Here is a 14,309-nt window from a genome sequence, read left to right as displayed (position 1 = left end):
TGTGTGTGCCCAAAATCCTGAGAAGAAAATGGAGGAGAAGGGATTGCAGCATGGCCATACCCACAGGGATGATTTCTCACTCACTCTCTCTGTCTCCAGTGAGCGCGTGCAACCTATGGCAAAAACCTTAAAAACAAAAAGAAAAATGAAACACTAAAATGAAATGAGCAACAGACTTAAATAGAAATCTCTCCATAGAAGATACACAAATGGCCAGTCAGTACAGGAGATCTTCAGCATCATTGGTGACTGGAGAAACTCAAATTAAAACCACAGCGAGGTACCATTTCACACCCATTGGGATGGTTAGGGTTAAAAAGACAGACTGTTCGGTCTCAGGCTAGTGGTTATGGGAAACCTGATCTCACATGGCCGACTGTGGTTTTAAGTCCTTGCCCTGGTGGCTTAAAAACCACACTGGGCACACACATGTGCAGCCCCAAATCCTGAGGGAATGGAGAAGGGATTCGTGTGACCACGCCCCATCAAGGGTGCTCTCTTTCTGGCAAGCACATATCCTCTGACAGTAAGAAAACAAAAGAATATCACAAGAAAGACAAACACGGGACTAGCAAATGGCGTAATGGTTACGTCACTGGACTCCCAACATGGTCGGCCGTGATTCGAGTCCCGGACCCTGCGGCTTAAAGCTCACATCAGGTGCACATGTGTGCATGCCCAAAATCCCAAGAAGAGGATGGAGGAGAAGGGATTGTAGTGTGGCCATCCCCCCAGGAGGGGGTGGGAGTGATTTCTTGGTTTCTATCTTTCTGTCTGTCTCTCCAGGGAGCACACATGCCCTATAGCAAAATAATCTCTCTTTAAAAAAAAAAGGCCAAGTATGTTGGGAATGATGTGGGGAAATTAGAATCCTCAAACATGCCTGGCAGGAATGTAAAATGGTGTAGCCGTTTTGAAACCTGTATTTTGAAGAATGGCATTTCCTCCAAAGATTAAACATAAAGCCAACGTGTGACCCAGTAGTTCTGCCCCTAGGTATCTACCCGAAGGAGTTGGGAACCTAAGTCCATACAAGGCCTTTTCCATGTACGTGCAGCATCAGTCGTGACAGGAGGTAGAGGCAGCTCAGATGTTCAGCATATTTTTCAAGCCATGGGTCCAGGCCCTGAACCTCACAGTCACCCGTGTGGGATTCGGCCTCACTAACCACCGTACCACCAGCTGGCCCTCGGTAATACATCTTATTTTTCTGTTTTGGTTAAGGACGTGTTAGATGATCATTGTAAATCCTGGCCAGACCTGCACAGGCATTTGCCCTAAGCGTTGTACTTAAGACCTGGCTTGTTTTCCACAAGTTAGAAAGCCACAGAGTATCACGGGGCAGTGGTAAGCTCCCTGCCCTCCCAGTTCTCACATCTGGGATTCTCCACCCACCTCACGGAGGCCAGAGACCTGTTCTCCCCCAGCTCTTGCAGAGCGAGATCAGTGAGATAGACCTCGCAAGCGTTTTTGTGCACCAGACCTTTTCCACTGACGTGGCAGCAGCGGGGACCGTCACCAGTGTCCCTGCCTGACCCCTCCGTTGCCATTGCAGCAAGTCGTTATCTTAGCAAGTAGTGGAAGAGTGAGATTGTGCTCTAATGTCCTTACTGTACCAGTTACTCTGTTTTCACGAGTTTGGGGACAGTGAGAGTCACCTTAGTGTGCACCTCCTCAATTGATAGTAAAAACCAGATGCCTTCAAAATGAGAGTTCACATTTTTAAGAATTATATGCATTTAAAGTGTACAGCGTGATGTTTTGATGTACATATGCAAGGTCTTCAAAAAGTTCACAGAAGATGCATATTGTGAACTTAATTCCATTTCCCCACAAACTTTGTGAGGTCTTCTTAAAGCAGAAGCACCCCAGTGAGGAGCACTACCCTATTAGACAGCCCCTTTCCCATAGCCGAGGACGTGGGGGCCCAGTGGGATAGAGTGGGAAACTCCGTTCACAGTGTCAGCAAGGGCCCTCCACCTCCCCTCATACCATTCCTCTGCCTGCTGTGTCCAACCCTGGTCTGTAGGGCACCTGCTGCTTGCCTGGTATTGGGTGGGTGCTGAGGTCAAGGACTCAGGTTGGGTTGAAGAGGGCACTAGGACCTTGCAAGGCCAGGGAGGTGGCAGTATTTGCAGCATGGGCACAGAGGCCCTCCTGAAAGAGGTGACTCACTCACTGACACATCGAGGGCAGGGACACACTGTGTGCATGGGGTGTATGCCATCACGAGACTGTCGGGGGGGGCTCGACTGCTCCCAGCCTGTTCTGCCAGGGTGTGTCGGGGTGCCCAGGACACTCTCAAGCTTGGCAGTCTTCTAGAAGGACTCCGAGGATCGCCATATATGATGGTGGTTTGCTCAGCTAAGGCCTGTTGCAGCCATGCAGCCTGGTGGGAAGGGAAAAGCTAGAGGCAGCAGAGTCTGGATGGATCCAGGTGAGGTGTCTGTAGCCTCGCCCTCCCTGAGGGTTAGGCAGAGCAGGGAGAGTGTGGCAGCCTGTGTATGTGTGCGCTCTGTCCAGGGTGGCCAGGGGAGACTCGTTCCAGGCTCCTGTAGGGGCTGGTTCCTTTCCTTCTGCCAGGCACGTGCTGGGCTCGTAGCAGGAAAGCAGGTGTTTAGCACGAGCAGCATCGTTGTTTGAGAACTGTCTGGGCAGTGCGTAAGCTACTCTCTTTGCCTACGAAATGGTGAGAGTCCCTCCAGAATCTGAGTTCCACACACCGGGCAGGCCCTTCAGGGACAGCGCGCTCAAACCTGCCGGGCCCATGCCTTCCTGTGCACAGGGACCTCCCCACCAGGCACGGGCTGGAAAGCTAGCCCAGCTGGGAGGCAGGTGGAGGGTGGAGCTGGGATGCGGGGCCTGGTGCTCCCCTACTTGGCTTGCTGACAGACCCATCTTCTCTCTCCCCTCTCCAGTGTGGGGCTGCCTTCCAGGAGGATGACGTCATCGTGCTCAATGGCTCCAAGGAGGACGTGGAGGGGCTGAAGAAGAGGATGGAAGAGAGAAGGCTGAAAGCGAAGCTGGAGAGGGTAATGGGGCGGGGCCACTGGGGCTGCCCTCGCCTCCCGAGCATCGTGGGTGAAGGCAGAGTTGGAGCCTGCCCGGCCTCCTCCCCTGCTCTGGAGCCATGGCAGACCCCCACTGCATTGCTGCAACCTCTTAGGGGCATGTGCTCACCCATGACGGACAGAGGGAAAAGCACCCCTGTGGGGCGTGGTCACACTGCAATTCCCCTCCAGCTCTGCATCCTGTTGGGCTTGGGGCATGTTATTAAGGCTGCTGGGGTCAGGATTTGAACCCTGGTCAGCCATGTTAGGCTCCAGATCCCTTAATCACTAGGCTGTGAGGGCAGCCATCCCCCAACAAAGAATGCATTACGGAGAAAAGATTTTTCAGAGGTTTGGAATTTTTTTTTATCATAACGGAAGAAAGGATGGGAGCATATCACCTTGGAAATCAGTGGTGAGGCTTGAAAAGCCAGCGTTTGGGATCAGCAGTGGGCACAGTGGTTACGTCGCTGGACTCCCATGTACCTCGACCATGGTTCAAGTCCCAGATCCAGTGGCTTAAAACTTAGGCCAGATGCGTGTGCATTCATGCCCCAGATCCTGAGGGGAGAATGGAGGAGAAGGGGTTGCAGCATGGCCATTTCCCCTGGAAGTGATTTCTCACTTTCTGTCTCTCCAATGGGTGCCCGTGTCCTATAGCAAAAATCTCTTTAAAAAAAAAAAAAGCCAATGTTAAGCACATGTGGCAGTATGACAGTTATGCAATTATGCATGGATTCATTATCAGAAAGGATCGAATCCATTTGTATTTCCTCCTCTTGTCTCTTCACTTACAGAGAAGAAGGATGTGAATGATTCTGTAGTAGAATTGTGCCAGTAGAGTCTGTGGGACAGTTTTGTAAGATAGTAACCTGACATTCATGAGGAATATTTTAAAAGCCTTTGAAGTTCTGCACTTGAGAGAGAGAGTTACAGTGTGTGTGTGTGTAAACTCTGAGTTGGTTTTTCAAATTATTATGATTTCTTTAGTATGAGGCAAAAAAGAGAAGGAAAAAAGCTTGAGATATTTTTGAGAGTTGTTTTGTTTTGTTTTGTTTTTTGCTATAGGGTGCGTGCACTCGCCAGACAGACAGAGACATAAGAGACAGAAAGCGAGAAATCACCCCCCAGGGGGGATGGTTACGCCACAATCCCTTCTCCTCCATTCTCCTCTCGGGATCTTGGGCACGCACGCACATACGCCCAGCGTGAGTTTTAAGCCACCGGGTCCGGGACGCGAACTGCGGTCGACTACGTGGGAGTCCAGCGACATAGCCATTACGCTAACTGCTGGTTCCCAAGCTTGAGATATTTTTGATAAAAGACAGTTTCCAAAGGGATCTGCTAGTCTTCATCGGCACAGTTGATCAAGTTAGTTTTTAAAAAAGCATGAGTCGGGGACCAGCAGATGGCATAATGGTTACGTCGTTGGACTCCCACGTAGTTGACCGCGGTTTAAGTCCCAGACCTGGTAGTTTAAACTCATACTGGCTGTGTGTGCGTGCATGCCCAAAATCCCGAGAAGAGAAAGGAGAAGAAGGGATCACTGCGGGGCCATCCCCCGGGGGCTGATTTCTCGCTTTCTGTCTCCATTGAGCACATGCGCCACATAGCAAAAATCTCCCTCGAAAAGAAAAAGAACACGCGGGGGAAAACTTACACTCTAAGGGGAGCTACGGACTGGAGATTCCCGGTCCTTAACCATTTTGCCGTGGTGAGTTTTGTTCACCATGTCTTCTTGCCAAGTCGTTCAAAGCCCAGTGGAGCCAACAGTCCCCTTTCTATCGAGTACCCACTCCTGGTATCTAAGAGTTCTGGGAGTGCCTCTTAGATCCTGCTGCCAGGGCACCAGAACATTCCCCAGTACCCCCACGGCTGGGACGGGGCGTGGCAGTCCCTCCCTCCTGCTCCTGCTCCTCTGCCGCCCTCAGCTGTGACCCGAGGGCTTGGACATAATGGTCATCCCCATTTTTCGTAAGAACCAAAGGTCAGCCCTCACAGATTTGAGTCTGCAGACAGAAGATCTGATTGCTTTGTGAGTGCTATGAAGCACATTGCATGTGTATGCTACAAGTTTGAGGCCAGTGCCTGAGAAAGGTCTGCCTTCAGTGTTTTTAGGGCTAGGGACCTTCTGAAATAACTAGGCTAATGTATCGTCGACGCCATCTTTCAGATAATTAGGAAAATGACCTTGTTAAAGTTAATTGGACGGTCTGTCATTTTGCGATGGAATCGATTCTGTCTGAGCTGTGTGGTTTTACAATGCTTAGTTCGTATTATCTTTGATTCTTGCTGACCAAAATAACTGTTACGAGTAACAAAGCTCTAATGCCTAAAAAATCTCAACAAGAGTAATCCAGAGTTTAGCAGAATTAGCTAGAATGTTCTTTAGGATAAGCTTCAAGACTTTATAGCTAAGTAAATTAATATCAAAGCCATTCAATAATGGTGAAAAGGTTATGGGTTAGATTTAGTACGTGTGTGTGCCTGGATTTCACACACCCACGTAGCTCTTGTTATTACCTTCTGTGTATGTAGTCACTGTGAGCTTAGCTGTTACCACTGAGATCTGTTATCTTCATTTAAATCTTTGAGACTGTAATTTATCATATAAATTTAAGGTTAAGCTAGATCTGTACAGATACAGTCCCTTGTGGGGCGAAATGGCATAACTGGAAACACGCAGAGGCTTAGGTTTAGAATGAATGGATTAGCGAAAGTCTTCTTCATAGACTGAGATAAAAAGAAAGCTAGCCCAGCATGAGGATGAGGGCCTCCTCCTGTGCGCAGTTGGCCCTGTGGGATCCGATTCCCTTAACAGTAGGCTACGGGGCAGCCCCTGGAACTCACTTTCTTTCTTTTTTTTTTTTTTTTAAGAATTATTTAATTTTATTTATTCGTTTACTTTAATTTGACCAGAGAAAGAGAGAGAGAAAGAAAGTGAGAAAGCAAGCCACCAGTTCTGAGGCATGAATCGTGGTTGACCACATGGGAGTGTCCAGAGCCTTAACCACTGCACTGCCTGCTCGTCCCCGAACTCACTATCTGTAACTCAAAGAAAGCAGCCTGTAATTTCATTAAAAGAAAAATGTCCTCTTTCTTTTCCAGAAAACAAAGAAACCCAAGGCTGCAGAGTCGGTTTCAAAGGCAGAGGTCGAAGGTAGGAGCTGAAGGGGTCCTCATTTTAGCAGGATGGGCCCATCGGGCTAGTTCCTGTAGATTCGTGTCTTTGCTTTGGTTTGATTTTGCCTACTTTGTCTCTTTTACAGAATCCGCAGGGCCATCAAAAGTGAAGACAGGGAAAGCTGAAGATACTGGCCTTGATTCTAGAGAAAAGAAAACCAGCTTGGCCCCCAAAAATGCAGGTGGGTTTCTGCTGCGAGGAAGCCACTTGGAAAGCTGGAGCCTGAAGGTTCTGCCCTGAGCGAGGAGGAAACACAAGCTTGTCCTGGCACAGCGCAGTAGTCCGTAGATGGCCGAGCGAAAGGCTGGAGCTCTGTCTGGTTTGGAGGTCGTGGCAGTTAACATTCATCACAGAAAACGGGGGCTCGTGCCTGGGATAGAGCGACTTTGTTGCCCTTTAGAAAATGTACGATTTGGGGGACCAGCCGTTGACATAATGGCTACGTCGCTGGACTCCCATGTCATCAACCATGGTTTGAGTCCCAGACCCAGTGGCTTAAACTCATGCCGGGCATGTGTGTGTGCGTGCCCAAGATCCTTAAAGGAGAATGGAGGAGAAGGCATTGCAGTGTGGCCATCCCCCGGGAGCGGGGGTGACTTCTCGCTTTCTGTCTCTCTCTCTCTGTCTTTCGGGATTGCAGCATGGCCATCCCCGGGGGGTGATTTCTCGCTTTCTGTCTCTCTATCTGTCTGGCAAGTGTACGTGCCCTATAGCAAAAACCTCTCAAAAAAAAAAAAGAAAGAAAAGAAAATGTACGATTTGGAATGATCTTTAGTCTCAACTTTAATGGCTTTGGCTTTTCCTTTTCCCAGCCACCAGTGGGAGCTCTTCCGGAAAAGCCGAGAAACCTCCATGTGGAGCCATGAAGCGGACCATCGCTGACAGTGAGGAGTCTGAGGCCTACAAGTCGCTCTTCACGACGCACAGCTCTGCCAAGCGCTCCAAGGAGGAGTCGGCCCACTGGGTCACCCATACATCCTACTGCTTCTGAGGCCGCACCTGCTGCCCCTGCCCTCCCATGTGGGTGATTGGGTGCACCTCCATCACCCACGGGTTCCCTGGTGTAGCTCCGTGTGAAGTGTCATAAAGTTGCCCTCACCAACCCTCTTGCTGGCGTAGTCACTCTTGCTGTGAGGACGTGGGGGTGGCTTGTGAGTGGCGTCCACCTTCCCCATCTGCTGGAGTGTGCTGGCCCCCTCGCGGGTACACTGGATTTCCCAGCAGGTGTGTGGCTCTTGGAGTTGGTAGGGGACTGCTCTTGGGCCTGTCAGCTCGTTTGGACTGAAGTTCTCATGGTTTACCGAGTAGGCCAGGTGCAGCTGAGCTGAGTAGGATGGGTTTCCAGTGCACTCTGCCACCACCCCTCTGCTCTGGCCCAGGAGGAGCTGGGAGCCTGGCTGGTCTGGCATGTAGGGGAGTCTGCCTTACCTGTTCAGGAGGTGTCCGAGCCTTCGTCGGGCAGCCAGCAATTCGGTGCAGAAGTAAAGCAGGTCTGCCCCTGCCCCTGCCCCACCATCCATCTGCTCTTCTCCGCCACCTCCCACTGGGGTTCTGGAGGGGCCTATCAGCCACCGCACTGAGGAGCAGGAAGGACCCCATGGAGTCGTGGGGCTCCACTCTTCCCTCAGTGGGAGGAGAGGGGGATTGCACGTGAGATAGCTGGGTTTATCCATTTACGTGTGCCCAGGTCAGTCACTGGAAACTTCCATGAACGGCCGTGAAGCTCCGACTCTGGCCTGCCCCCATTCTCCATACGTGGCGGTACAGCCGGGCCGATGTGCCAGGTCTAGTGCCCTGTGTACCCTTGAAAGCCTGAACAGGAGCCAAGAGGAAGCTCAGGGTGTGAGCAGGCAAGGTCTGTGTTGGACGAGGTGGGGAAGACTTCAAGGGAGAAGCCAGGAGGGGCAGTGCCCAAGGCTGCTGGCCCCCCCGCCCCCCCATTCTCTGCTTTGAGGCGGTGGCACGTTTGGCTCTGAGGACCTGTCGGCATCGTTGAAGCACTTCAGTCAGTTCTGTTTACTGGTGGCTCTGTCGTGGACCTTTGCAGACCCAATCAGAATTAGCCCGTGCCGTGTGTTTCCCTGGTCGGTGGTTCTTCACGGCCCAGTTAACTCTCCTAGTTGGATTTTCCCCTTTGTATTTTGCTAAATTGTGATTATAGCAGTGCGTTTGTTTTCTTTTTTTTGGATAGGTTTTTGCTATAGGGTGCGTGCGCTCACCAGAAAGAGAGAGACAGAGACAGAAGGCAAGAAATCACCCCCCAGGGGGGATGGCCACACCGCAATCCCTTCTCCTCCGTTCTCCTCTCAGGATCTTGGGCACGCACACACACGCGCCCGGTGTGAGTTTAAGCCGCCAGGTCCGGGACTCGAACTGTGGTCGACTACGTGGGAATCCAGCGACATAGCCATTACGCTAACTGCTGGTCCCAGTGAGTTTCTTTTTATTTGCTTAAAATTTATCAGTCTGTTGCTCTTTATCTTAACTTTGCAAAGAAAACTAGGTCAACCCATTTTGTCCATTCTTTTATTTCCATCTCTTCATTCCCTGGAGAAATGGCCACACCGCAATCCCTTCTCCCCAAGGGATCTTGGGCACGCATGCACATGTGCCTAGTGTGAGTTTAAGCCACCAGGTCTGAGACTTGAACCATGGTCAGCTACATGGGAGTCCAGCGGCATAGCCATTACACCAACTGCTGGCCCCTATTTATCATTATTATTTTTTAATCTGATACATACACTCACCAAAGAAAGAGCGAGAAAGTGAGAAAGCAAGCTGCCCGGTCTAGAACTTGAACCGAGGTCAGCCATGTGGCAGTCCAGCATCCCAACCATGCCACCTCCTCATCCCAACATTTTTAGTTGTTTTAATAACCATGGTTTCTACAAAGTTGGTTTTCCTCATTTTAGCCTTAGTCGGTTTGAATCTGCATTGATTCTTTTTTTTTTTTGGAGAGGTTTTCGCTGTAGGGTGCGTGCACTCGCCAGACAGACAGAGACATAGAGACAGAAAGTGAGAAATCACCCCCCAGGGGGGATGGTCACGCCGCAATCCCTTCTCCTCTGTTCTCCTCCTGGGATCTTGGGCACGCACGCACGCACGCACACACGCCTGGCGTGAGTTTTAAGCCACCGAGTCTGGGACGCAAACTGCAGTCGACTACGTGGGAGTCCAGCGACATAGCCATTACACTAACTGCTGGTTCCCTGAATCTGCATTGAATCTTGACTGTGCCCAGTTTCTCCCAGTAACTCACAGAGTGCTCAGAATCAGACTATGGAACCTCTCTGCCCTCTGCGCCCGACCTTCCTTGGCTCCCAGCACCTCCTGCACAGCTGTGCCCACCCTCCCCTGCCTTTGCCCCACAGAGGACCATCCCGGAGGGAACAGAAGGACTTTCCTTGGAGATTCTGCCCCAGAGGACAGACCTGCCAGGCCCTCCTCCCCACCACGTCTCCAGCAGTGCAGGGGCTGAGAGAAGTCTGCTTACCACTGCCCTTTATCCCTGGAAAAGGAAATTCAAGTCTCCCCAGAATGAACCGAGGACACTGTCTCTTAGCCTCACAAACTTTGACCCAGAGAAAAGGTACTTTTTCTCTCTCCCTCTCTGGCCAGTACACAAGCCCTTTGGTTATTAAAAAAAAGTAAGTGATCCCATCATGAAACTTTGATAATTAAAAAAAAGTAAGTGATCCCATCATGAAATAGGCGTGAGCATTTCCAGATAACGAAAATCCCTGTGATAAAGCGAGAGCATTGTTGTTGTTTGGGGTCTCTTATGTGACTGGAGAGTGTTGGCCCCTCACAGCATTGTCACCTGTAGCCACCACATTCTAAGCATTGTTGGAGACAGGTGGCCCATGTCCATGGATGTCAGGCCAGCCAGTTCTCAAACAGGGGCCTTGGAGCAGCCATCAGTGTTTCTGCAACTGCCAGTTTGGTTTTTATTTTTTTGGCCAGAGGGGTGTGTGTGTGTGTGTGTGTGTGTGTGTGTGTGTGTGTGTGCACCAGGCAGTATAGCTGAGACAAGAAAGCGCCCTCACCCATCTGTAGTGTGTGGTCACGCCACAGTCCCTTTTCTCCCCTTGTCAGGATTTTGGGCATGTGTGCACACCCACGCCCAGCATGTTTTTCAAGCCTCAGGGCCAGGATTTTAGTGGGTTGGCCATGAACCACCAGCACCCTGTGCACAGGGCTTAACCACTGCGCCTAGGGGCTGCCAGGGCCAGTGCTAGCCACGCCTGAGGACTGGCATCTCTAAGTCCTGCCCCCACCCCTCTGATAGCTGCACAGGCAGAGGAGGGCCTGCAGCACAAGCCAGCACTCCCTTCTCTCTGCAGGATTTACAGAACTTCATCCCTCCCCAGAGCTCAGCAGTTTGCGGCCCAGTGACGGTGTCCAGGAAACCTGATGGTTTGTGACTCTTACCCTTCATTGCAAAGTCTGCTACCCAGATGGTCCAGGGAGCAAGTTCAAGCCTGTGTGCCACTAGCCAGGATTTCTTGTTTCAGATCCCTTTTGAAAATGGATCTTTTCGAATATACTGGGAATCCTGGGTTTCTTCCTATCATCGGGCTCAGTTACCAAACAGCTCTGTCCTTCCTTGCGCTCTTCACACAGACCTAGATGTCAGTCAGCCCCGTCCCACCTTACCCAGCCAAGTCCTAATCATCTCTCAAGCGCTACCCAGATGTCTTTCCGGAAAGTTCTTCCTACATAACCAGATTTGAATCAGTCTCATTCTAGTCTGTTCTGTCACAATTATTTTTTGTTGTTAGATTTTTGCTTTAGGGCACATATGCTCACTGGAGAAAGACAGAAATTGAGAAACCAGCCCCCGGGGGTTGGCCATGCTGCAATCCCTTCTCCACTCTCCTCTCGGGATTTTGGGCATGTATGCACATGTGCCCAGTATGAGTTTGAAGCCGTCGGGTCCAGAACTCGAACTGCAGTCGACCATGTGGGAGTCAGTCCAGTGACGTAATCATTATTACAGTTTTTTAAAACATTTGCCAAAGGGGGTGTGCCCTCTCGGGAGTGGGGTGGAGGGAGGAGGGAGAAAGCACACCCAAAGGGGTGTGATCATGCTATAGTCCCTTCCCTTCCGTTTGTCTCTCCTAGGATTTGGGGCCTGCACACACATGTGTCCGGTGTGGTTTTCAAGCCATCGGGTTCAGGACTTGAACCATGCAGTTGGCCATGTGGGGTCTGGCTCCCTTGACCACCTACCTTCCTCACAATTTGAATGAAATAAATTGCACTCATTATGGGGATTGAACACTCAGGAAGGGCAGTTGTGGTGTGAGGCGGCAGGAAGTGGCGGGACCCGTGCCCGGAGTCCCCTTGGATGGGCAGGTCCTGCGTGACTGCAGAAGAGTGGCCGGTGAGTGCCCGGGCGTGTCACCAGAACTTCCATACTTGCAGCTTTTCTGTGCAAGAGGTTTGCAGCTCAGAGGGCCGAGGCCCCGGCTGGGGGAGGTTGGCTGAGTCCGACCTCACCCTGAGGCCAGAGCAGAGCTGCACCCGGTTTCCGCCGGACTTGGGATTTTCAAAGGAGGCCAGAAACCTGGAGTTCTTGAAGGAGGTTTCCCGGCATTTAAGTGCTGGCCAGTAGCCGTTTCAGAAGTAACGTAGGCGGCAAGTGTGGCAGGCACCCTTCGTTCACGCCTGTGGGCTAAGGTGTCCTTCCCCAGGGCTCCGGGGTACATGTGTCTGTCCACCACCCAGCACCAGGGCCGCCCAGACGTGGGCGGCAGGAAGAGATGGCGGGCCGCTGGAAGAAAGCCTTGCCTGGGGCTGGCGCAGGCAGGGCTGCTGGAGGCCCATGCCAAGCTCTGCTCAGTGCAGAGATCGAAGCCCGAGCCAGCTCCAGAGCGGCCGCGCCTGGGCTTTCTACTGACAGGGAGCAGAGCGAAGGCAGCGGAAGGAGAAAAGCTACAGATGGGAGAAGTTGCAAAGTGGCTCTTGGGATTTACAAGAGTCACGCAGCCGGGTCGCACAGCTGGTGCGCGACCTGGAGCCCTGCTGTCTGCGCCCCAGGACTGAGCTGCCCACTGCGCGTCCACGCAGGCCGGGCACACCCGGTCGGCCTTCCTCTCAGAGCCTGCCAACGTGAAATGCTTTATTGACCTCATCCCCTGCCCCATGGCTGTTCCCCCGGGTTGGAAGGTGCATGGAATGGCCAGGGGGCATCCCCCACCCACCCTCACTGTTCCTGCCTGCTGGTTCCCGCCCCCTCTCCCTCTAAGTCCAGGCCCTGGGAGCCGAGGTCTCCGCCCGAGGTCATCACAATGGCCAGGGCCGTCTGTGACATCACCAACAGCCAGCACTATGCCCAGTCTCCCAGTTGCGAGCACAAACAGCCCACCATGAGCAGCTTCCTCCCCCGCCTCTGGCCACCATGCGGACGCTGACATGGTTCTTGTTCTTGCCCCTGTGCGTCTCCTGTGGCTACGCCTTCATGTTTTCTTCTCTGAGGGATAAAGCCAAGGAGCCTCCGGGGAAGGTGCCCTGCGGAGGGCACTTCCGGATCAGGCAGAGCCTGCCGGAGCATGCCCAGGGCTGGCTTGGGAGCAAGTGGCTCTGGCTCTTTTTCGTGGTGGTGCTGTACGTGATTCTGAAGTTTCGAGGAGATAGCGAGAAGAGGAAGGTAGGGAGGCGCCCCTTCCCCGCGGCGATCCCGAGGGCCCAGACGGGGGAGCCGGGCACCGTGATCAGTGGCCGCTCGGCGGAGCACAGGGACCTGGTGGGACCACCGCCTGACGATGCTGGGCACAGTGGCGCGTCTGCCGCCCAACGCATGTGTCCTCGTCCTCAGTCCCCAGGTCCTCAGAGGCTGGGGCAGAGCCGAAGGTGACCTTTGGTCTCTCGGCTCATCATTTTTCTGTTAAATGAATACTTTTGAGGACTTGAGGTGTGTCCCAGGTCCACTTTACAGGGCCAGATCTTTCTGCCTGGTTGTGAGGTGTCCCGGTGTTGGACCGTTACCGGCCTCCGAGCCACATAGGGGTGTCTCCATCCCGAGTGAGGGGCGCGAGGCCTGACTGAGGGATGGAGGGCCCCACAGAGGCTGGATGACTCTCGGGTAGAGGGAGACAGGGAGATGACTGCATTCTCTCCTAGGCCGGCCAGCACCTCCTGGCACCGGCACGGGTGGGGAGGCCATGCTGTCCCGTCACGGGTTCTCACCTTGGTGGCCGTCTGCTCTCTGCTGCAACTGCTCAGTCCCATTGTGCAGCTGGATGCAGCTGGGGTGTATGCAAATGAGGAGCCTGGTGTGGCCTGAAAATCTTTGCTTCCAAAACGGGGGGGGGGGGGCCGGCCGGGTTGGGCTGTGCTCCGGAGCCTGGGCGAGGGCAGAGCTAGCGCTGTTCTCTCAGACGAGCCCCGCTGTCCAGGGACGTCCAGAGCAGGTCCAGAGCAGCGAGTCCACGGCCGCCCTCACCCTGAGTCTCTCCCGCCAGGAGCAGAGTCCGACCAGCCTTCGCGGCTGCTCCTCGCGCTCCCCGCTCAAGAAAGCGCAGACTGCTGCCCCCAGCAGAGACTACGCGCTCAACACCCTGACCCAGCTCGAGGTGGACCTCGTGAAGTTCGTGTCCAAGGTGCGGAACGCGAAGTCCGCCATGGTGACGGGCAGCAACCTCAGGCTTCACTGCCCCGAAGTCAATGCAGCCCCACACAGTGTCACGATTTACGAGATATGGGGGGAAGAGGACTCGGAGTGATTGGGGTTGTGTCGAAGGTGGAGCGAACGCAGCTGTGTGCTGCACACAGCTTGCAAACTAATAAAACTATTCTGAAGGAAAGGCTTCCTGCATTCGAGACCTTTCTTTTTTTCTGTTTATTTTACTTTTTTTTTTTTAGAGATTTTTCCTATAGGGTGCATATGCTTGCTGGAGAGACAGAGAAACAGGAAGTGAGAAATCACCCCCCAAGGGGGATGGCCATGCTGCAACTCCTCCTCCGTTCTCCTCTTGGAATTTTGGGCACACACGCACATGTGCCCGGCATGTTTGAAGCTGCCAGGTCCAGGACTTGAACTGCGGCCAACCATGTGGGAGTCCAGCAACATA

The 14,309-nt window shown here is 52.8% G+C and overlaps 2 protein-coding genes across 2 annotated transcripts in view; both read left to right on the top strand.

Moving 5' to 3' along the window:
- RTF2 (replication termination factor 2) overlaps window positions 1–7,341 on the top strand; it is a 69,671-nt gene extending 62,330 nt beyond the window's left edge. The window contains exons 6-9 of the mRNA XM_006141885.3: window positions 2,919–3,032; window positions 6,159–6,210; window positions 6,320–6,415; window positions 7,047–7,341. Of these exons, the coding sequence (XP_006141947.1) occupies window positions 2,919–3,032; window positions 6,159–6,210; window positions 6,320–6,415; window positions 7,047–7,225 (441 nt within the window). The 3' untranslated portion in view covers window positions 7,226–7,341. The remainder of the gene's footprint in view (window positions 1–2,918; window positions 3,033–6,158; window positions 6,211–6,319; window positions 6,416–7,046) is intronic.
- Window positions 7,342–12,493: 5,152 nt separating this feature from the next.
- FAM209A (family with sequence similarity 209 member A) lies at window positions 12,494–14,045 on the top strand. The gene is made up of 2 exons (XM_006141883.3): window positions 12,494–12,886; window positions 13,701–14,045. Exons 1-2 carry the CDS (start codon window positions 12,638–12,640, stop codon window positions 13,959–13,961), a joined length of 510 nt encoding a protein of 169 aa, XP_006141945.1. The 5' UTR covers window positions 12,494–12,637; the 3' UTR covers window positions 13,962–14,045.
- The last annotated feature ends 264 nt before the right edge of the window (window positions 14,046–14,309 follow it).

The sequence above is a fragment of the Tupaia chinensis genome, unplaced genomic scaffold (assembly GCF_000334495.1).
Source record: "Tupaia chinensis unplaced genomic scaffold, TupChi_1.0 Scaffold000066_1, whole genome shotgun sequence".
NCBI classification, from domain to species: domain Eukaryota; kingdom Metazoa; phylum Chordata; class Mammalia; order Scandentia; family Tupaiidae; genus Tupaia; species Tupaia belangeri.
The sequence above is the reverse complement of the archived record's forward strand: the minus strand, read 5'-3'. Positions and strand labels throughout refer to the sequence as shown.